The sequence below is a fragment of the Malaclemys terrapin genome, chromosome 18, assembly GCF_027887155.1.
Source record: "Malaclemys terrapin pileata isolate rMalTer1 chromosome 18, rMalTer1.hap1, whole genome shotgun sequence".
NCBI lineage: Eukaryota > Metazoa > Chordata > Testudines > Emydidae > Malaclemys > Malaclemys terrapin.
Window position 1 is genome coordinate 17,113,096 of NC_071522.1, and position 23,454 is coordinate 17,136,549.

Below are 23,454 nucleotides of genomic sequence, written 5' to 3' on the forward strand. Positions count from 1 at the left end.
GACAGTGAAAAGGATCTGGGGGTTGTAGTGGATCACAAATTAAATAAGTCTCAACAATGTGGTGCACTTGACTAAGAATATTCATCTTTTTCACATGTTAACAGGAGTTCTGTATGTAAGACACAGGAGGTAATTGTCCTCTGCTCAGCACTGATGAGACAACAGTTTGAGGTACTGTGGTGCCTAGAATTGTCTACACTTCAGGAAAGATGTGGACAAATTTGAAAAGTCCAGAGGAAAGCAACACAAATGATAAAATGTTTAGAAAACCTAATCTGAGGGAAGGCTAAAAAAGTCATCTTTAGTCTTGAGAAAAGACCAGGGAGGGGAGGAGAGAACCTGATAGGATAATATATTAAGGGTGGCTGTAAAGAGGTCTGAACAGTTATCTGGCATGTCTACTGAAAGTAGGACCAGAAGTAGTGGGTTTAATTTGCAGTAAGGGAGACTTACAACTTTCTAATTATAAAGCTAGTTAAGCTCTGGAATAGGCTTCCAAGGGAGGTTGTGGAATCCCTAACATTGGTGGGTTTTAAGAACAAGTTAAACACCTGTCAGGGATGGTCTAGGCATACCTGGTATTGCCTTAGCATTGGGGGCTGGATGACCTCTGAGGCCCTTCCAGCCCTACGTTTCTGTGATGCTAAGGAGGGGCATGATCAACACCTGTCAGGAAGAAATTCTTTTGTGGGAGCAGTATATTCAGAACTAAATTGACCTTTTAGCTCCATATATTGTGGGACACAACAATCTAGTTCACCACATCAGCAGAAATAGCTCCTCTAATGCACAAATGGACTTAAACGCTTGAGAGCCATATCCTTTTGTGGGATTGGGGTTCCCACTCATGGATAACATTGACCAACTAGAAGGCAAAATATAACCTCTTCTGCACGGATGAGTGAGTCAAGCGCCAGCTAAGATGCTTTTGATTCACTGGGGCAGCCACTTCATATATGCCTTCCCACCATCTCCACTCTTTCCCAGAGTCCTTTGGAAGGATGAGATGAACCATTTTGATACTCATAGCCACACCAGTTTTGATTTTTGGAACTCTTCCATCTTGCAGTTAACCACCTGTTGTTACCACCTCTTCTGGACATAATTTCACAAAACCATCTAATCCTTCATCGAAATTTGCAGTCTGCATCTAAGTTTCCTCTAAGCTGCATGGCTGTGCACTGCACAGCAGCCTCTTAAGCGCTGCTCAGGCTGCCTTGGGGAGAGATGCCCCAGCCTGAACCTGCCGGGGGAGGGGCACCCCTCCATCTGCTATGGCCAGAGGAGAGAGCTGGGGGAAGCTCTCTCTCCCCACAGTAGCGCTGGGACAGTCTGTACCCCCCCAAACCCCTCATCCCCACCCCAGAGCCTGTAGCCCCAGACAGAGCCCTTTCCCTGCTTCTCAACCTTACCCCGTCATATAAATTTTATTATGTGCACCAATATGCAGGTTGTCTCACACCACCTCCATATTGGGGCACATAACAAAATTAATTCTGCATGTGTGTTGGAAATATTAGAGGGAACACTGGCTCTGCATCTGACAGCTTGAATGCTGGTTGGTTGACTTCCATGGATAGAAGCTGCTTGGTACAGGTTCAGGACTTTCCGATTCGGAGCAGGTAAGTATCCACCAGGTTAAAATAGGCAAAAAATGGAACATTGTTTTCATCCACTGGAGACTTCCATTCCTCAGACATTGAGCTATTAACTGGTTTGAGAGTCCACTTGGCCACAATATCGGCCTGTTATCCTCCCATACAAGATTTCTCAATAGTCCTAGATTCCTGAAACAGCAAATGTATTTCCTCTCTAGCCATTCTGTATGGGACTCCAGTATGGTCCTTGCTTCTGACAGAACTGCCTTTCAAACAGTGTCAGATTGTTTTACCTAGCAAGTAAGACTGCATTCTGAGTGGCAACTACTTCAGCTTGCAGGATGAGTGAGATTGAAGCTTTGGTGGTGGTCATTCAAAGTTGCTGTCCTTGCAACACAGTAGAAACAACCTTTAGGCAAGGTCTTAAACTTTCACCTGAGTCAATACATTTAAAGGGGCCAAACTTCATACTTTAGATATTCTGGGAACTCTCTCATATGAATAGTTTTTTAATATTAAAGAAATACTCTTTGGGGAATTATGCCATAATGGGCTACATTAATTTCCTGGATAGAGATTGGAGAATAAATGCTACCAGCACTGGTAGGGCCCATTTACCTGTGGATGTGATAGATGACAGCTTTTCTTGATTGGAGGAGGAGGAAGGGAAAAAACCTAATGAGGTGGTGCAGTGTTAGACCTGGTTTTAGTAAGTAGTGAGAACATCTTAGAGCTGGTTGTCAGAAATAACCTTGGATCAAGAGTCAATTCAGTTGGAATTAAATAGAAGGATAATCAACCATGTTGTCACTTACGATTTTTTTTATTTCAAAAGAGCAGACTTGGGGGAAATCAAGGGAATTAAAGAAGTCAACTGAGCTGAAAAGCTCTGACTTAAATGTGAAGGAGGCTTAGTTTTTGTATAGCTGATTGGAAGAAACTCCATCTGAAATTGTCATTCTAAGCAACAGGGAAAAAAATTGTAGGGAAAGGCTCCTGACCCCACTGGATGAATGACCACCTCAGAAATTTAGGAGTAAGCAGAGAGCCTATAAAGAATGGAGAAGGGTTGATCCACAAAGAAAACTACTTTGTGGAAGCTAGAAAATGTGGGCATAAAGTGAGATTTGCAAAGTCAAGCAGGATTAGTGCTTATCAAGGAAACTAAAATAGTGGGTTTTTTAGTTTTATAAAGATGGATGAGGTCAGGCTGCTATGCTTTGTGGATGAGAAGGAGATTAAAGATAAACTAGGTGTGGGCCAAAACCTAAATGAATACTCAGTTTTCAATAATAGGGAGCATGAAGGCAGTGCAGCTGATGGAAATAAATGTCTAGAAACGGAAACCAAGCTCCAAGTTTTTCTTCCACCTTCCAGAATACTGAAATCTGGCATGTTAGACTGATAGTCAGTAGTAGTGGAGTTCCTCAAGGATGGATCTTTAGTGAAAATACTTATGACCATGGCACAAAAAGTAGGTGTGCTAATGAAACTTGCTTATACAAAGTTGGGAGATGTTGTCAATACAGAGGAGGATGGGAATGTTCTACAGGAAGATCTGGATGATATCAAAACTTCATCCCACTTCTCACTCTAGTCCACAATACTACAGAGTGCAAGATCATGTACTTAAGCTCTAATTTCTGCTACAACCATGGGACTCATCAGTTGGAAGCAACAGAGGAGGAGACACACCTGAGTATGTAGGTCAAACCTACAATAACTATGAGTAACCAGTGTGATGTGGCTGTGAACAGGCAAGTGCAATCTTAGGATGGCATTTCCAGTAGAGAGAAAAGTGTGAATGCCATTGTACAAGACACTGGGAAGACCTCATCTGGTATACTGTGTACAATTCTGGTCATCCATATTTAAAAAAAAAAAAAAAAGTACAGAAAGCTAGTAGGTCCTCCATTAACCTAATCATCCTATCTTATGAGAGGAAGACTGGAAGAGCTTGGCTTGTTTAGGCTAACAAAAAGAATGCTGAGAGGGGGAATATGATTGCTCTTTATAAACTATATTGAGGGGTAAATACCAGGGAGGGTGAAGAGCTATTTAAGCTAAAGGACAGTATGACCACAAGAAATGGGTATAAACTGCCCATGAATATATTAAGATTGAAATTTAGCAGATGGTTTCTAACCATCAGAAGGGTGAGGTTCAGGAACAGACTCACAATAAGTTGTGGGGGCAGACCACTTGCTTTGCTTTTTAAGGCAGCTGGAGAAATAGGATGCAATTGAATTACAGGATTGCTTGTGATGGTAGGGGGCAGGACTCAACAGCCTTGGGGTTCACTTTTAGTTTCTTACATTCCTAAAGCTCATGTTTTTGGGGGCTTCAATCAGGTACTTGTGAGGAGCAGGAAGGGATTCTTGCTCTCCCCTCCCTCCCTCCCAATATTCTGGGAAGTTTATCTCCTTGCCCTGAAGCATCAGGAATGGCCATGGCTGGAAATGGTACACTAGATGTGGTGGACCAGAGCTCTCAGGTGGCACTGAGCATTATCTCTCATGCACTTGGTTGGTTTGTGCTCTCATGCTCAGGGTCAAACTTATCACAATGTAGGGTTGGGAAGGGATTTTTCCCCTAGGTCAGATTGGCAGTGACCTTGAAGTTTTCACCTTCTCTGCAGCATGTGGGTACAGGTCATTTGCCAGGGTTATCTGCATTTACTTCACTTAATCATTTCTCTGGAAACAAGGTGGCTTCAAGCACCCTCCTGCACCCCAACTCCCTTCGGACAACACAAATTACTAGACCACCTCAGGAGGGGGAACCGAATCCTGAGCCCTACTACCCTGGGCAGGGAAGGGGTCAAAGCCGAAGCCCAAGGGCTTCAGCCCCAGCCTGTAACCTGAGGGCTGAATCCCTGGGTGGTGAGGCTCAGGATTCAGCCCTGAGCCCCGTCAAGTCTAAGCCAGACCTGACGACTCCATTAAATTGGGGTCGTGACCCACTTTGGGATTCTGACCCACCATTTGAGAACTGCTGCCATAATGTGTATGACCAGCCTGGAAGCACAACAAGCAAGATACAAATAGCCTCCCAGCAAATGAGGGGGACATAAAATACAACCCTGGTACTAGCCTCTTCTAGGCTTTCTCCCAACCCTAATCCCGCTAAACTACCTGTGGTCCTTGTGAACCACTATGTTGTGACTAAGTTGTAGGGACACTTAAGTGGTTCTCCTACACTTCTGGATCCTGAGAGACTTTTCAGTTCCTTCAAAAGAAACAAATATTGATTAAAAATACTAACTTTTCAAATACAGCAAGAATAATCTCCCCAATCTTGCTCTTTGCTGTGTCTCATAAGGCTAAAATGTAACCTCCAACACTAGGAATACCACACCACATAGTAAGTACCATTGCTATTGGGTCTGCAAGACTGACTACTGAATTACAAGTCCTCTAGCGTTGCCCGTTGAGCCTCAAACTTGTTCTGACACTTACCTTCTCAGGATTTCCCTCCTAGATCTTTGACATTTTTTCTTCTGGAGCAGGCAGATCAGGGATCATGACAGTAACGTCACTAGATACAGGACTGAGTCTAAGGACCTACTACATGTAAAAAAATATTTGCAGATGATGCATTAAGGGACACCAGACCCCGACCAGTGATCTAAAAGTGACTCTTTTTATAACCAGTCCTTTTCCCAACCTCTGTAATATGATCTGCATACTTAACTAGTATAAAGTGCACAAAGGCTCACAAGTTTGTTTTCTTTTCTTTTTCTTTTCTTTTTTTAAAACAGAGCTCAACAAAAATCCAGTGGAAGGTTTTTCAGCAGGTTTAATAGACGACAATGATCTTTACAGATGGGAAGTCCTCATTATTGGTCCTCCAGATACATTGTAGTAAGTACTAGCAATCTTAGTAAAACAGTGTGTACCCTAGCTTGTTTAAACTTCTGTGGTTAGAATCTCAGCAAATGTCATGATCACGTTAACCCTAGTTTAAGAGTAAGGTTTTAATAGCTTGGTTCTCTTTTCACAGCAGACATTGTAGTTGTTGGATTACTGGACACTTGCTGAGTCTTACATTGCAAATACCTCTAATAGCAAAACTATTTGCAAGTTCTGTGGAACTTGGAAAATGATCCTTCATTGTGCATTTATTTGACTTCTCTTTGGGGAGGGGAAGGAATAGAGGAGCTTCTGGGATTCTCTATTTGCTCGTAAGAACGGCCTTACTGGGTCAGACTAAAGGTCCATCTAACCCAGTAGCCTGTCTTCCAACAGTGGCCAACACCAGGTGCCCCAGAGGTAATGTACAGAACAGGGAATCATCAAGTGATCCTCCCCTATCACCCATTCCCAACTTCTAGCAAAGAGAGGCTAGGGACACCATCCATGCCCAACCTGGCTAATAGCCATTGATGGACCTATCCTCCATGAATGTACCTAGTTCTTTTTTGAACCCTGTTAGTCTTGGCCTTCACAACATCCTCTGGCCAAGAGTTCCACAGATTGATACTGCATTGTATGAAGAAATACTTTGTCTTTTTTTTTTTTTTTTTTTAAACCTGCTGTCTTGGTTTCATTTGGTGACCCTCTAGATCTTGTGGTGTATGTAAATAAGGAAGTGTTGTTTACTCTTTCTCCACATCCATCATGATTTTATAGATCTCTATCATATTTCTCCCATATTTCTGGTTAGTCACTTCTATTTTTTTTCCAAGCTGAAAACTCCCAGTCTTATTGCTTCTCATATGGAAGCTGTTTCATAACCCTAATCATTTTTGTTGCCCCTTTTCTGAACCTTTTTCCAATTCCAATATCTTTTTTTGAGATGGGGGCAACCCCGTCTGCACGCAGTATTCAAGATGTGGGCATATCATGGATTTATATAGAAGCAATGTGATATTTTCTGTCTTATTATCTATCCCTTTCTTAATGATTCCCAATATTGTTGACTTTTTTGACTGCCACTGCACGTTGAGTGGATGTTTTCAGAGAACTATCTGCATTGACTCCCAGATCTTTCTTGAGTGGTAACAGCTAATTTAGATCCTCATTTTATATTTATAGTTGGAATTGTTTTCCAGTGGGCATTCCTTTGCATTTATCCAGATTGAATTCAATCTGCCATTTTGTTGCCCAGTCACCCATGTGCACTTAACCCTTTGTTTCCCCTAGTGGCACTGGTCAACTGAAGCCTTTTGAGTGCTACAAACATTACTTGGCTCTAACCATAATAAGTATATCCTTCATAGAATGTCAGAGACCAATGGCACAAAAGGTTGAGACAACTGGGAACTTGGTTAGCTGCAGCAGATAGCCACTGACGTCTTTTGTGCCTTGTCAAACCTTGTGTTCCATACTGTTTTTTTACAGTGACTTTCCAAAGGGTGCCAAAGAAGACTTAGTATGTTTGAGAGAGGCATTTTCCCTACATGGCAACTCTCTACTTGGTTTAGCCTGCCAGTTGAACCAGTGTCATGGGGGCATGGCAGCTACTGCATCTGCCTACTGGCAGCTACTTGGGGTGTAAAAGAGGTAGTACCTCAAAGTCAGGACAGTCACATTTTGTTTCACTTTTTTCTTTCATCTTTGCTTTGCACCCAGCTCTGACATAAGAATGGTCATAATGGGTCAGTATCCTGTCTTCTGACAGTAACTGGTGTCGATGCATCAGGGAATGAACAAAACAAGGCAGTTATTGAGTGATCCATCCACTGAGCCACAACCGTAGTGTGGGTTTTATGCCTGACCATCTTGGCTAATAGCCATTGATGGATGTGTCCTCCATGTATTTATCTAATCTTTGATCTTCACAACGTCCCCTGGCAAAGAGTTCTATAGGTTGATTGCATGTTTAGGTAAGTACACACAATGGTTATTAGCCAAGATGGTCAGGGATACACACAGACACATGCTCTGCATGTCCCTAAACATCTGACCTCTAGAATCTGAGATTGGATGATAGGAGATGGATTGCTCAATAAATTGCCCTGTTCTGTTGATTCCCTCTGAAGTATCTGGCAGTAGTCCCTTTCAGAAGATGATACTGGGCTAGATGGGCCATTGGTCTGACTCAGTGTGGTCGTTATGTGAGTGAAGGCTGTGAAGTGAGGACAAGTTTAAAAAGAAACATTCAGAGTGCAACTATCCTGATTTTTTTCAGAAGTGCTCCTTCTCCTTCTACACCCATATAATCAATCTCTGATAGTAGCTTCTCAAGCCATTTCCCCCATATCTAATGGGGTGAAACTGGCTGCATGCTGGTATCAGTCCTCGTGGGTCTCTTCACAGCCATTCTGAATTTTGAAGGTTGTCAGTTGCATAAGGGCATTTACATAAGTAGGGCCCTACCAAATTCACAGCCATAGAAGAACGTGTGTCAGATCATGAAATTTGGCTTCCTGCTGTGAAATGTGGTCTTATGTGCTTTTACCCTATACTATACAGGTTTCATGAGGAGACCAGTGCTTCTCAATCTGGGGGTCCTGACCCAAAAGGAAGTTGCGGGGGGGGGGGGGGGGGGGGGGGGGATAAAGTTATTTTTACAGGGCTTGTGGTATTGCCACCCTTACTTCTGCACTTCCTACAGAGCTGAGCAGCCAGAGAGCAGTGGCTGTTGGCTGGGTGTCCAGCTCTGAAGGCAGCACCCCAGCAGCACAGAAGTGAGGGTGGCAATACCATACTAGGCCACCCTTATTTCTGTGTTGCTGCTTTCAGAACTGGGTAGTTGGAGAGTGGCAGGAGTGCTGACTAAGGGCCCAGCTCTGCAGACAGCAGCACAGAAGTAATGGTGGTAATATCCTATTATGCCATACTTACTTCTGCGCTGCTGCTGGCAGTGGCTCTGCCTTCGGAGCTGGGCTCCCAGCCAGCAGCTGCTGTTCTCCAGCTGTGAAGGCAGCACTGCTGCCAGCAGCAGCACAGAAATAAGGGTAGCAGTACTGTAACACGCTACAATAACCCTGTGAACCCCCATCTCCTTTGTGGGTCAGGACCCCTACAATTACAACACTCTGAAATTTCAGATTTAAGAAGCTGGAACAATGAAATTTACAATTTTTTAAAATCCCATGACCATAAAATTGACCAAAATGGATCATGAATTTGGTAGGGCCCTATACATAAAGCAAAGAACTGGTAGAAAACTTCAGTCTCCAAAAGCTTATGATAAAAGTCCTCGAACTAGTATGTTGAAGCCCTTTTTGTGGATCATTGTGCTCTACTTAATAGTGGAAGTGATCTACAGCTTATCCTGGACAGGCTCTCAGAGGCAGCTAAACAATTAGGATTCACCATCAACCTGGAAAAAAATGAAATCCTCTTCTAACAAGTCCCATCAACCACTGCACAAACATCCCCCTCAATGGTATAAAGAATCACAAACATGTCACATATTGTGATAGTACCATCCCAAGTGATGGTTCCCTGGTTCAAGAAATACCAAACAGAAAATGAAAGGCAGTCCAGGCTTTTTGAATCGTTCATCATAGGATACTCAATCAGCAGATTATCACTGTCATCCAAATGGATGTACAGTGTAGCATCCCTTTTTATACAGGCATGAGAAATGCTGTCTTCGCTCTCTTCTGAAGGTCTGCTGGCAAGACCAAGTATCAGATTTTTCATCCGGGGGGCGGGGTGTGGAAAAATGGAATAAACCACATTGAGACAAATGATTATCAGAAGCTCAGTTTGGATGGACAGGTCACATCAGAAGTGGGGGTGCTGGACTTTCTGGGGGCATATAAGATGAGTTGTAACTCAAAGCGCAGCGAGAGGTGGTCAGCATAAGTGCCTCAGCCAGCCTTAAGCAGCATCTCAACTCATGGGGCATAAGTGGTGTGTGGTGTGTGTGTGGTTTTTTTTTTTTTTTTTTTTTTTTTCCTCTCCCTGTGAAAAGAGCCAGGGATAGACCTGAATGGAGAGCAACTATTCAAGGTCTTAAACATTTTGAGTGACGATCATGGGAAGAAGAGAATTTTTTTGGGGGGTGAAGGTGGGTAGGAAGAGCCAAGCATCATGCCATGTCTCCAGTGGGAGCATGCCAGTAGGATATCTCTTTGCAACCTTGCTTCTTGCCAGTTGAATTACAGACACCAGATACCATGACATAATCTTCATAACGGCAGATAGGCATATGTAAATCATAGTTCAGGTGGCACTTTGTAGCTATTGATTTGCTTATAACTACATCTGGGGGCTGTAACTTGTTAGGTTCTCAACTTTTTGTTTTCTTTCTCCTCCTTCTCCTGGGTGTCTGTGTGGAGAAGGGTAACCACCTTCTGCTAGGTATTCACTAGGCCAAGGGATTATCAAACTTTTTTGCTGGGGCCCCCTTTGAAAATATTTCAGGCAGCTGACACCCCTGCCCCTAATACTATGCCTCCCTTACTTTTGTGTTGCTGCTGGCAGTAGCTCTGCCTTTAGAGCTGGGCAGCCCAGCTCTAAAGGCAGCACAGAAGTAAGGGTGGCAATTCTGCAATCCCTCCCTCATCTCCCCTGCCCCCCCCCCCCCATGGCCTTGTGATCCCCTTTTGAGTCAGGACCCACAGTTTGAGAAATGCTGCCTTTATGCTCAGGCAAGCAAAGTAGTATCCTGCTTTCTCTGAGAAGCTTCCTGCCTCCATCCCAGCCTGTTAGTGGAGCAGCCAGGACTAATCCCTTGCCTATAGTACAGATTTGCCTGCTGCAAGGGATTGCTAAGCATCTGCAGCAGGGAAAGGACAGCAGCTGCTTCAGTGGGGGAGGCATTGCCCCTACATGACTGAGGCAACTGTCTAAGTTTCAGGGCTCAGAATGCTGGGAACTTACAATAAGATTCTGTCACTTTGCAACTTAGCACCCAGGTTGGATGCCACAGGTTTAATTTCACTGCTGCACTCGATTCAATTTCCTGTTCTCAGGAAATGGGCTATTCTGACTATCACTCAACTTTTCAGTTCCCTTCTGAAGTCGGCACAGCTTGTTTAAGATCTAAGTGAGTCTGGATCAAACTAAAAGAACCCTGAGTGCTTGACTCATTCCTCTGCTATAACCATTAGACTATGCAACTTAATTACTTTGCTCATACAGAACCTATCTTTCTAGCTTGCTCCCATAAGCATCTGGATTCAGCAGCCAGTCCTGTGTTGTCAGTCCTGTTCACTATGCCCATGGGAAACACCTGTTATGAGTCACTACATTTAACAGGCCAATAAGTATAAACTGCAAAGTTGTAGTTTATAAAGGTACAGCAGCTTGCATATGGCAATAGCCTTTCTAATTGAATGGGTTAAAGGCTTATTGTTGGCTCAATGCATGACTCAGAATACTGCATTCTTCTTTAGGGACTTGAGTTCTAGATTTTTTTTTTTTTTTTTTTTTTAAAAACAAATCTCCCAGCTGGGTGCATCAGTGTTGCAAAAAAATTACCAAGAGGGTATTGAGCTTTAAAAGGTTCTACAATTTACAGTACCCAGGCCCCTAATTCAATGTTTTCCTCCAGGGATTTCTGGATGGCACGCTAATATACAAATAGTGCAAAGGCATTGAGTATTTAGCCATCTCTTCATGAACACCACTCTGCTTCAATCTTTTTCCTCTTTATATTGAGGCAGTAACTTGCCTATCATGAGTGTCCACCATCTAATCAACGTCTCCTCTTCAAATTGTAGTGTTCTAATCTTCATTAGAAGTCCAAGCCTTTTTAAGCTCTAGCTGACAATGATGGCAACTGCAGAGGAGCTTGTCATAGTAGTCCACTCATAGCACTAGAGTCGCAACAACCTCCTCTCCCAACTTCCAATGCCAGGCCTTCTCTACTGAAACTGAATGTCTACTCCATGAAGTAGTAGGAATAAGGGCAGTGTGTGGTAAGAGGAAATAAGCTTTAACGTGACACCTTTGATTGTTTCTAGCTATGTAGGGATTCACACTTACCAAGACCGTATCTTCCTTGGCTTCAAACCTCCATACTTAGACTCAGATTTAACTGATCTGGTGGTTTAAGTACATTTGTACCTAATTCTGTTTAACTCCAACCCAGTTAAATTGGTCAAAATATAGATTCTCTGTTAATGCTAGAAAATAACTTGGTTGTGCTGGTAATGAGCCCTTGTTATCAGAGTGCAGAAATCCTTCATTGGAAGCATCGGTCAAGAATGATGGTGCTAAGGGTCCCAAGAACACTGTTTAGACTATTGATTTGGCGAATTTCCCTGAGATTCCTTGACTTAGTAGGTATTTCTAAATCTGAGTATTGCACCAGTAAACCTAGCTATAGATCAGACCTGTCCACTGATGAGGTGACCCACATGTGGAACATGAACAGGTATCGGGGTTCTATGCTTGCTTTTTCTTCTGGGAGTTGAATTGGGAGTATTGATGGGATCCCCAGTCATGAGATGGCAGTGGGAGCCTGGAAGCTAACTTGTAAGCTGTGACCATAAATGTTCACTTCCTCACTTAGCTAGCTGGGAGCTCTATGGAATTTTGAGTTAAAATGACACTTTGTCCTCTGGAAAAATAAAATACTTCTAAACATTGTAGTCTGAGTATTTGGCGGGGATGGCGAGTAGCTTGTAAAAAGCTATCCATCCATTGTGTATGCTAATGCTATTACTATGAATGCAAATGTTACAAACTGTTTAAATCTAATATAGATTAAAGTGTCATCTGACTCAATTTTCTAGTTTTGGACTTGCAAAGATCTACTTACTGATAATTCTTTAATTCCCCAGTGAAGGTGGCGTCTTCAAGGCTCATCTCACTTTTCCAAAAGACTATCCTCTCAGGCCGCCGAAAATGAAGTTCATCACAGAAATCTGGCATCCAAATGGTAAGAATTTGCCACAGTTTTAGCTTTCTGTACTTCTTAGTCACGTCTTCAGTTTCATTTACAAGATTAGCCAGAGTTGATGTGTCCTGTGTCGTAAGAAACCTGTAACAACCCCCCCATTTAGCTAACTGCCACTTGTTGTAATATACTATTTCTCCTCTCCATACCTGACACTTCACTGGTCTCAAGGTCTGTTCTCCAAGCATCTGCATCAGTCTTCCCAAGGTTTAGGCAGTATGTATTGATGGGCAGTGTCTGGCCCAGATAGGTTGCTGGGGCCATCTCCTCAATGTAAGTCTCTGGTCTGGGGAAAAAAATGGATCCTAGGGTTAACTTTACATCACTGGCTTGGCAGATACAAGCTGGAAGGTGAGAAGAAGCGACTTCCATCCCTGGTGTCTTCTGAAGACACGGCTCCTATAGTCACACCATAATTGGGCTGAAGAACTTTACTGAGTTCTGTAAATCTGTAGTACAGCTTAGCAGCAAACCAGCACAAAATGCCTCCATTGGAAGCGGGGAGAGAGGGAGGCCTAATAGTGACATCAAGTCAAATCCCAACTTTCACACGTATTGACTTCCCTCCATAGGGAAGATGCTGCTTTATACTCACTCCTTAAGATATTGAACACCTGCCCTGCCAGGGGGTTGCTGGCTGTACATCTAAGACTCTGAACTCAGATTTATGCTTTCAGATGGGGGGGGAAAATAGCTACTAAACTGAAAATGGAGATATCAAAATGGTCCACAGGGCCACTTAGTTTTCCATGTGTTATTTCATGGATCAGATCAGTGATATGAATAGTCTACAGCTATACTATAACCTTTTTGATATGAAAAAGGTGAATATCTGATTTTGTAGAACTCTGAAAGGGCTACAACTAAACTGTCCAAGTACTCAGTGTGCCCATGTTAAGGCAGATATGTTTTAAATAAACTAGACAAGGGCAGGTCTGCTGTCTCTTGCCAAATTTTTTTTTTTTCCAACTTGTTTGTAAGAAGTCCTCAAACAGTGATACAAACTTGACAGTGTCTTGAAAGCAAATGTCTTCCCTGAAACTTTCCACAGTTAATTGTATTGAAGGTACTTAAATAGAAGACTTGTTTGGATGGAGAATAGCATCCCCATATAATATCTTGAAGCCAGCAATTTAATCACCACTGAAATATACCTAATGTGACTACTTGACTTTGTAGTTGACAAGAACGGTGATGTCTGCATTTCCATTCTTCATGAGCCTGGAGAAGACAAATATGGCTATGAAAAACCTGAGGAACGCTGGCTTCCCATCCACACAGTGGAAACTATAATGATTAGTGTCATTTCTATGCTGGCAGATCCCAATGGTGACTCTCCTGCTAATGTCGATGCAGCGGTAAGACTCCTAGTTTGTAAATACAGTGGTGCTATGTGTAGCAGAAAGCTTACTTCATTCTAAATGCAAAAACCTGAAGGGCATATTTTATGACTTGGTAAGCATGGTATTAGATGACTGATAAGCAAAGACTGTACTCTTGCCCAGTAAAAATGTACATGTAATGAAGCTTAATAGCTAGCCTTAAAAGCTAGAGTGTCTTAAATTCAGCCCCAGAATTGCTTTGAGGATTACTTTTTCTTGATAAACAAGTATTGGTTGCTAACTACAGACAAATCCTCCTGCTTTATAGGCTGAACGAGGCAAACACTGAAGCAGACTTGTCAGATAGCAACTTGCACAGGATACAGAAACAGGCAGGGTAGAGACTTTCTGCATTACATTTTGAGGCTTGGGTGCTCAAATGTAATAAGAAAACTTCAGCTATCTCCATAGCAATGAAGCTTCATGTAAGTGGCTGTATGACTAATACAATTTGCCAACCAGTGTTGGCTGGTAGATGTGAGCTACAGGAGTTGTATATTTTACAACTCCACTGTCCTTTGGTCTATGCTGGAAACCCTTTCTGATGGTTAATATGCTACTTTGCATGTAGTGCAGAAAAGGTTTGTTCAGGGAGTCTTTGTTTGTTTGTTTTTTTGGACAAGACTAACCACAAACTGATGCAGGGATCTTAGCAGGAAAAGTTAGTGATTTAAAAATGTAACTGTTCTTTCTCTTACCCCAAAAAATCAGCCATGTCAGTGTCACGAGTATAGATTTAAACAGTGCATACATAGGAGGTAATGCCTCCTTTTACAGACTTGAAATAGTGGAGGAATTGTGGGAAGGCATTGGAGTGTCAGCCCTCAGGTGACTTAGCATGTGTCCTCAATGCAAAGTTGCAGTATAAAAGCCTCACTTAGAATTCAGTCTGCAGACCCAGATGAACAAACTACCCCAGGTTGAAAGCACCACTAAGCTTAGGTGACAGGTTCTTGGGTGTTGCCCACCCCATGCCTCTTCCATCCACACATGCAGGGCTGGGTTAAATCTGCCATGAAGACATCCATCATGTAAAGGGGTACACTTGCATATGAGGTTGGGGTAATACTGAATTTCACTTAGGAGAGCAGTGATTCCTAAGCGTGGGATGCATGAACACACCTCTACAATGAAAACCTATCTGAAGAACAATAGTCTCAATGCTATTTGCAGATGTGAGGAGGAGAATAATCCTCAGTGTTGAAAATAATTTAGGAGAGCCTGAAACACATTGAGATAGGAATGGCCCCACTCATTTTGGTGCATACTAACATGGATGTCAATGGCACTTGAAATGTTAACGTTTGAGCAATGATGCTGTTAACAAGCATGTAAGAAAAGAGGGAAGATCATAAAAATCTAAAGTAGCTTCTTATTGTTGGGGGAGGTGGAGGGAAAGAAAAGGGGAGGAAGGACTACCTAGGTGGATGCAGAAGATAACTAAATTAAGATACAAAGGTCTTGAATAATGCAGGAGGCTGTAGGGCTGTGCATCTAGTGTCACTTTGCTGAAGTGGGAGCTCAGCTTTCCCAAGTCTGGGAAAGACATTGGTACAGTATGCGGGTCAGTCTTGATTAGGAGACTTGTCCTTAAGTCAGTGGTGGAAACAATCTTTTCCTGATAACCAAAAACTGCTTTCTTTGATGGTTATTTTTGGTTCTCTTTCTGTACACCTCCAACCACTTATGCTGTGCATATTACTACTGGAGACTGGAGTATCAAGGAGACACAAATCTTCGGGGGAGGGATAGCTCAGTGGTTTGAGCATTGGCCTGCTTAAACCCAGGGTTGAGCTCAATCCTTGAGGGGGCCATTTAGGGATCTGGGGCGCAAAAAAAATGGTCCTGCTAGCAGGGTCGGATTAACAAATTTTGCCCCCCAACCCCCTCCCGAAGGGGAGTTGTGTGCTCGGGGGATGGCGATGGGTGAGCTGGAGCAGGGAGTGGTTCCCTTCCCCCTCCTCCCCCCCCCCAAGAGTTACTCTCCGTGCCCACCAGCCCCGGCTCACCTCCGCTATCCCCTGAATGCGCCACTACTCGCTTCTCCCTCCCAGCGCTTTCGTGTGGCAAGCCGGGGGGCGGGGAAGCAGAGGTGAGTTGGGGCAGGCCGGGGAGCGCTTCCCAGCCCCCCGTTACTCCTCAGGCCCTAGCTCACCTCTGCTCCACCTCCTCCGAGCGCGCTGCAACTCGCTTCTCCCTCCCTCCCAGCGCGGCAAGCCTGGGAGGGAGGTGGAAGGAGGGAAGTGTGGCGCGCCTGTGGGAGGGAGGTGGGCCAGGGATTTGGGGAAGGGGTGGAGTTGGGGAGGGGGCAAGAACAAATTTGCCACCCCAGCTAATTTATCACCTAGGCCAAGGAGGCCTAGGCTGGCAATACGCCACTTCCTGCTAGTGAAGGCAGGGGACTGGACTTGATGACCTTTCAAGGTCCCTTCCAGTTGTATGAGAGAGGTATATCTCCATATATTATTTTTATAAATCTGAATGCTGTGGAGGTGCAAACTAGGCTTTAAATGCCCAATAGTATATAGTATACTTTAGTTCTCTAATGATTTTTAACATTAATCTGTAGCTGACATTTCTGGTTTCTACATACTGATTTTTACACACGAAACCTGGTGCTCTTTCCTCAAAATTTCCAGTAACTAGCTTCTACTGCTTTATCAGGATGTATTTTTGGGAAAGGGCCACTCCTTTCACTAATCTGTAAAGCACATACTAGACGAAATGTCCAAACTTTTGAATGCTATTTCAAAGATGGTGAGAAAATTGCTAGCAAGAAGTTGGAAGGCTTCAGGTTTCATCCTGTGGTATGCTTCATATTAACTTCCACACGAGTAGTGTGGGTTTGTCAGGTCTCTTAAGTCTTTGAGCTGGGGTTGTAAACATGCTATATGTCTCCAGAAAATAGCCTCCTGGATTCTAGTCCTTAAATATAGGCATTTTTGCATGGCCTAGTGCAATACCCTTAATTTCTATCCCCACAGAAACATGCAAAACTAGTGCATAGTCAGTCAGAAATACTCATTGATGTGAAACACATACACTCTCTCCTTCCCCCCCCCTCCCCCCCAAAAGATAGTGGGGTTTTACTGTGCAATCCAGGAAGCCAGTATTTCTCACTGGATCCTGTCTCATTTTCTTCCCTTTTATCCCTTGGCCACTGTGCCCGAGAATGGAGCTTAGAGAAAGCTTAAGCAGCTCACCTCCTTAGGTCTCTGCTACACTGGTATCTTCTATTTAGCTTCTGCTTTTGGTTTGCCCAGCTTACTGGTTACAGTACTCAACATCTGGCTCCCTGATTTCCTGATAATTAGATGAGTGTTACTTCCTATTGTAGAATCTAGAGAACAGATGGCTGCAGGCAAACCTCCCTGCGGAGGGAGGGATAGCTCAGTGGTTTGAGCATCAGCCTGCTAAACCCAGGGTTGTGAGTTCAGTTCTTGAGGATGCTATTTAGTGATCTGGGGCAAAAATCTGTTTGAGCAGGGGGTTAGACTAGATGACCTCCTGAGGTCCCTTCCAACCTTGATATTCTCTGAAGAGATGGCTAATGGCTGGCAGGGTGGGAATGGAAAAGCAGTGTCTGAAATCCATTTTGTTGCATTTGCTGTTCAATTTGCCATGGCATCAGGGGGAGATGAGAAGGAGTCCAAAGGGTCCTGCCTGCTGTGTCTGAGGCAGTTGATGTCTTTCAGAGCTCTTGTTTCAGGTCCTCTGCTGACTTGGGAAGGCATCCCTGCTTCAGTTGATGCTCTGTTCATCTTTGAGGTCTCTGCACCCATAAGGATTAGAAACCATTTTTTAAGCTAAGATTTTGGAGCACAACTCCTTAAAAAGATGGAATTCTGTGTCTAATTCTGCAGTTGAACACAGGAGACCTTATAGCAGCTGCCTGCCTCCTTAGAAGTGGGCATTTGCTGTCCTTTCTATTGCCTGTTTCTTCATTCTGGATCTTAATTTTTCTTCCTCTACCTCATTTAACAGCTCTTAAGTTTTTTGTTAGGCTTTCTTACCCCAAAAGAGGGGAAAACATGAAGCCCCTTCAAAGAGCCACTAGTTGATGGCTTGACCGGCTGGAGTGCAGTAACAGTAGTGAGACTTGTAAATATCTTACACAGAAATACCTCAAACACTTGCTATTGGAAAGAATGGAGAGGTCTCCTGCACAGATGGCCTACATGGTGTCTGTACAGAGCAGCGATCAACACCGTACACATGCGGTATAAGCCAGTCTTGGAAATCTGGGACCCTTTAAGTGGCAGGATAATGGGCGTAACTTAGAGTGATTAAAGGCTGACTTGATCATTCTGTAAGTACTTACGTGGAGAATAAAAATTTGAGAAGCCCTCTATCAGTCTAACAAATGTGAAATGAGCTAATGGCTGGAAGTTGAGGCAAGACAAACTTGGACTATAAAAAAAAAAGGCAAATTTCAAACAGTGAGGGTAACTATTAAGGGTTGTAGTGGATTCTCCATTATGAGCAATTAAATCAAGATTATATAAGGGGTTTTTTGGGGGTGGGGTGGGGGGAAATCTATGCTCTAGTTGAAACAAGAATTTAATTCAGGGAAGTCCTATAGCCTGTGTTAAGCAGGAGATCAGATGAGATGATCATAATGGTCCTTCTGGCCCTATCTATGAATCTGCTGTTGCTTTGCAGATGCCCTGGAACTGACCAAACAACTCACTATAGTCTGAAATCTCGCTCTTGTTTGGAAGAAACTAGGTGGAGAGAAGGGTTTTGCAATTACAAGGGCTAAAAACTTCTACTGATGAAAGCTTAGACTGTAGAAATGGCCTAGGCCTCCACGGTTTTAGGGACAAGCTTTCCAGGAGTGTAGGATGATCTTTTTATCTCCCAGCCTCAAATGCTATGACTGCTTCCAGGAACATGATCGCTAGCTTTAAACACATTTTAAGAAAATCTCTTGGACTCAGGGCACCTAGGTTCTGGAAACTTAAATATGGAACTTCTTTCTAGAATAAGTTTATCACAGCACTAACATCAAAGTTGTCCAACTACTTTACAGAAAGAATGGAGAGAAGACAGAAATGGAGAATTCAAAAGGAAAGTTGCCCGCTGTGTAAGAAAAAGCCAAGAGACTGCTTTTGAGTGACACTTATTCAGCAGCTAGTAGCTTCACTTTTTTTCAGGGTAAGTAATGTCTTCAAAGAAAGTCACCTTCACCTCCATTAGTAGGAGGCATGAAGGACAAACTAACAGTATGACACAATCTGTATTCAGGCATAAATACCTTCCTCTCGTCTTTCAAACAAACTTTGCGCTTTCTCCCACTTTCACTGACCATATGTCCTCAGCCTCATGTCTGTAGACCAGCACTGCCAAAGACTACTAGGCTATGGAGACACTGAATGTAACACTTTTTTTCATTCAAGCATTACTGTCCACTAAATTCTTTGCCTGGGTTGGTAAACTTGTTGTTTTATTAGCATGTCTTCAATACACCGGCCAAAGCCTGAGATTAGATTTGGTTTGGCAGTATTTTATACCAGTTCACTAATCTCATTGGTGGCTACAAATACGCTTGTAACATATTTAGCATCAAAAGTGGACATTCACTATAGATTCCTGCCCAAGCAGACTTCCCAACAAGCTTTAAAATTCAGATGTCTGTTGCCAGCCCAAAACTGCAAATGTTGATTTACATATGGTGTCAATCTGTGTACAGATGCTGATAGCAAGGCCACTTGCAGGCTTAGTCTTTTTTAGGGTCTTCGGATCAGTCAAGTGGTTGGGAAGACATCTCAGCCTTTTTTTAAACTGTCTTTCTCTTGAGTTAGAAATGCTACAAGATTTTTAAGATTTCCCCCCCCCCCCCCCCCCAATCAGTCTTGACATATGGCACCAAGAAAGTGTCTTGCATTGCCCTATAGTAGTAATACTAAAAGATGCTTAATGTTAGTAGCTCCTCAGGGAAAATAAATCTACCTGACAACTCTTGGTAGTCTGCAGTAATTCTGCTTGGGAGCTGAACTAGAACATGCTTGAATTTCTCTCCAAGCAAGCTTTAACTCAGGGCTTAATACCACTTGTCAAATATTTATTACCAACAACCACAGGCTCTAGACTGAAAAAATGTCATCTTTTTCCCAGACAACTTTTGGTTTTGACTTAGGAGTTCTTCAGTGTAACTTGAAACAAAGAACTCTAATGCTTTTTAGAGATGTTTCACAACGACTTTTACTCCTACAGTAACTTCTCTGCAGAAGAGAGGCTAGGCTACTAAGCACTCCACTTCTGTAACTCTTTTTATGCCCTGAGATCACAAGCTTCAGGATGGAGAGGTGATTAGACCATTGCCCTTAAGCAACCTACTTCTGAAAGCAAGGGGGATGTTAAACTGGAAGCTTCCATTTAAAATGTAAACTGTGGCAGGCTGCCAGACCTAATGCTGTAAAAGGACAAATTGTGTTGGAATGATACAACCTATATAATCATCTTGCTAATCCACATTACTAATTGTCAAAGTACTATACTCTTACTACTTTGTAACTGGTCTCCAGGGTCAGTAAGGTGACTAAAACTTTTCTGTTTAGTGTTCTTGTCTCTTCACTGCTGTCGAATTGTATCTTCACCTGAAAAGGGTTTTAACCCTTTTAACTTGAATTGCAGAATGCCCTTCTGCATTCAGATAGGTCAGTTGACTTCCAGAGTGAGATGTCACTTACTTAGAAGTCTTGTGTTAAATGGCTGATTTGGTGCAAATATTCCCTCCAATCTTAAAGCCACATCTTATCCACCACAATAAACCTGTATTCCTTGCATTCAGTACCCTGAATGTAGTTGCATGGAAAAATTGGGCTGCTGAATGACCTCGCTATGGGAAGGGATTGTCTTAACAAACTGACCTCTCAAGGAACCTTTCACAACTTAGTACAATTAGTACAAGTTCCATTTTCTGTTTCTTGACCTACTGCTTTTAACATTAGCAAAGCTTTTCTAAAGATTTCATCTATTTTAGCTATACAGTTACTCAAGTCAGTCCCACTTGATACTGGTTCTGTCCATAGCAAACTTTCAGACAGGATTGACTTTAAATTCAAAGAGTGCTTATGGGCAAGTGGACTTTTCTTTCTAGTAAAATTTAAAGATACATGGGGAAACACATGAATAACTTAGACTTGCAGTTTCCTTTGATATTTCTCGCTCAGGAGAAGGTGACCAGAGCTAGAGCATGGGAATTCTGTTTCTAGTATAACTGGAGTGGGTATACCAAATAAGGCACTATGGGCTGTTTCCAAGGTACCATAGTAGCCCCAATTCACTTGTTCAATATGGCAACATGCTTCTAAAGTGCAATAGTGCAACTTAATACTTGGCATGAATGATGTCCAAGAGTAGAAGGAAGTAATGCTGACTACATAGTCAGCTGGCCATCTTGCTGATGGAAGGCAAGTCCTTTACCACTGAGTTATAGAAGTGTGACAACGAAGAGCCTGGCTCCAATGACAGACTTAAAATAAGCACACTCACTTTTATAACAGCGATGCTTTATGCTGCAGCTCCTGTTCTATTCTGTAAAATACTACTAGACTAGACTTCAGTCATTCAATAGCTAAAATGTTGGCTTGCTATACAAAATACTCAACTATAGCCTAGTCCTGGATGCATATGAGAAACCTACATATATAATGCACTCAAATGCTTCAGACATTTTTTACTAAAATCTAACTTTGACAGAGGTTTTGGGCCCAGATTTACCACCAGTGTTAAAGCATTGCACTGGTTAGACTCCTCTCTCCTTGAGAGATGACTGTATAATTAATGCTAAACACCAAGCAAAAGACACACATTCAAGTGAACTGGTTTTGAGCACAAAAGCCATAACTGACTTCCTGTTGGGCTACAAATACTGTTTCCCATCTTATTCTGTGTTTCATCAATGTGGTAATATGGCTTTATCTTGTGTATTGTAGGTCTCCAATTGAGAAACATGGCACTGTTTTTTCCTGCACTCTACCCACCTATTGCTGGACTTCTGTTGTACATGTTGGCAAACACTGGCTGGAACTGGGCTGCAATAAAACATGCCAGTTATCAATGCTGACAAGAGCCTAACAAGTGCCAACATAAAAAGATGATTACGCATTTTGAAATCTAATGAACTGCTTTAACCTTCAGGAAGAATTGTAAAGATGTGTACATAGCACAACATGATCCGGATAATATATATACTGTTCATGTACATCCACAATTACACATTGTACCAAATAATGCTGTCTTGTAGTTAGGATAAGAATCGTGTACATTCTAAAAGATTTTAGCAAATTTTCTTTCCCTGTTCATTGTTTTCTTATCAGTTTTTTAAAAAAAAACCTCTTGAAGCATGTCAAACTAAAACCAATTAGGATTAAAGATTTTTTCCATTTTATTTTTCTTTGAACAATTGAGGCATAATTAAATATTTTCACTTATTAAAGTTCAGTATCTGTTTGGAAAAAACACTCCCTTCTTACCCCTGCATCTCCTCAAAGGTTCAGATTTTTCCTAAACAAACACTGAAAGGATCTATAAGCAACTATCTGATTCTAATGACCTTTGACAATGCAAAGGTCATTTTCTTTCCCCCCCTCTTTTTGACTCAGTTGCACACAGTTCTTGGATTGGGTGTAGCAATAAAACTTGGCTGTGGAGCACCCTTGAGCCTGCTATTTTTTTTCAAAGGGCTGAGAGCTTTGGTTTGGAAGTGATCAGTTGACTAAGCTCAAGATAGGATAAGCTGCTTTCTCTGGTTTTTGCCTCTTGCCTTTGTTTTTAAGTTTTGGATTTAAAAGGTATGCACATCTGTAAGCTTTCAAATTAGTAAATTCTGGGTCTGGTATTGGAAATACCATTTCCCTTCTTATCCCTATTCTCTCTTCTGTGGTCCTTCATATTTTTTGCCTTCTATTCTTCTACTGCAGATTTTCCTCACCTAATGTACAAAGAGAATTGCGATGTATATTTTCATGTAATTTGATTTTGGAATTCTGTCACCTTCTGTAGTGAGTTCTTCCAAAATATAATTTTTTCCAATAATTCTGTGTCAAGATGGCTTTTTTAGTATCTGAGAAGTGAAGATAGAGGCCTCAAATAGGTCATGGCCTGAGTAGGTGCTTTACTTCCATGTTAATGAGGTGTGGTGTACGGGTTTTTTTTCTTTCCCTTTTTTTTTAAGACCATCTGTCTGTTGGGTGCTGTCTTATATTAAACTAAACGTTTATAGTAAAACCCAAAAGCCATTGGAGGAGGGTCCAGTGGGCGTGGCATCTGCCCTGAAGATTTAATACTATCACTAAGAATCTCAAAGCAGCAGAAAATGGGTTCTGCTTCAAAGTTCAGACCACTCAGTACTAAGTCTCTCCTTATTGGAGGATGCACTATGAAATTATTGAAACGAACAGATTCAGTAAAGGAGGAAATGTAACTAGACACGGTTACATTAAAGCCAGTTCCTCTAATACCTTACTTAAAGACAGTATCTCTAGTTCTACAACTAACGTAATGGAAGGTGGGTGGTGGGAGCCATGCACAGGAGGCTCTATACTGTGAAGTATACGCTGCAAGAAATAGAATCTCTTCCCTAGATACAGTTGGCTGAGGTCTGGTGCCAAGGTGACATTAGTTCTGGGCCTTTTAGTTGGAAATTCTTCCCCCTCTGATCTAGT

General features: G+C 42.5%; 1 protein-coding gene across 2 annotated transcripts in view; it reads left to right on the forward strand.

Moving 5' to 3' along the window:
• Window positions 1-22,825, forward strand: part of UBE2G1 (ubiquitin conjugating enzyme E2 G1) — a 46,431-nt gene extending 23,606 nt beyond the window's left edge. The window contains exons 2-6 of one of the 2 annotated variants that reach the window (XM_054008440.1): window positions 5,359-5,461; window positions 12,286-12,383; window positions 13,581-13,759; window positions 18,816-18,940; window positions 21,724-22,825. In XM_054008440.1, the coding sequence (XP_053864415.1) occupies window positions 5,359-5,461; window positions 12,286-12,383; window positions 13,581-13,759; window positions 18,816-18,902 (467 nt within the window). In that variant the 3' untranslated portion in view covers window positions 18,903-18,940; window positions 21,724-22,825. The remainder of the gene's footprint in view (window positions 1-5,358; window positions 5,462-12,285; window positions 12,384-13,580; window positions 13,760-18,815; window positions 18,941-21,723) is intronic. The other variant, XM_054008441.1, reaches the window with a different exon arrangement.
• Window positions 22,826-23,454: the final 629 nt, after the last annotated feature.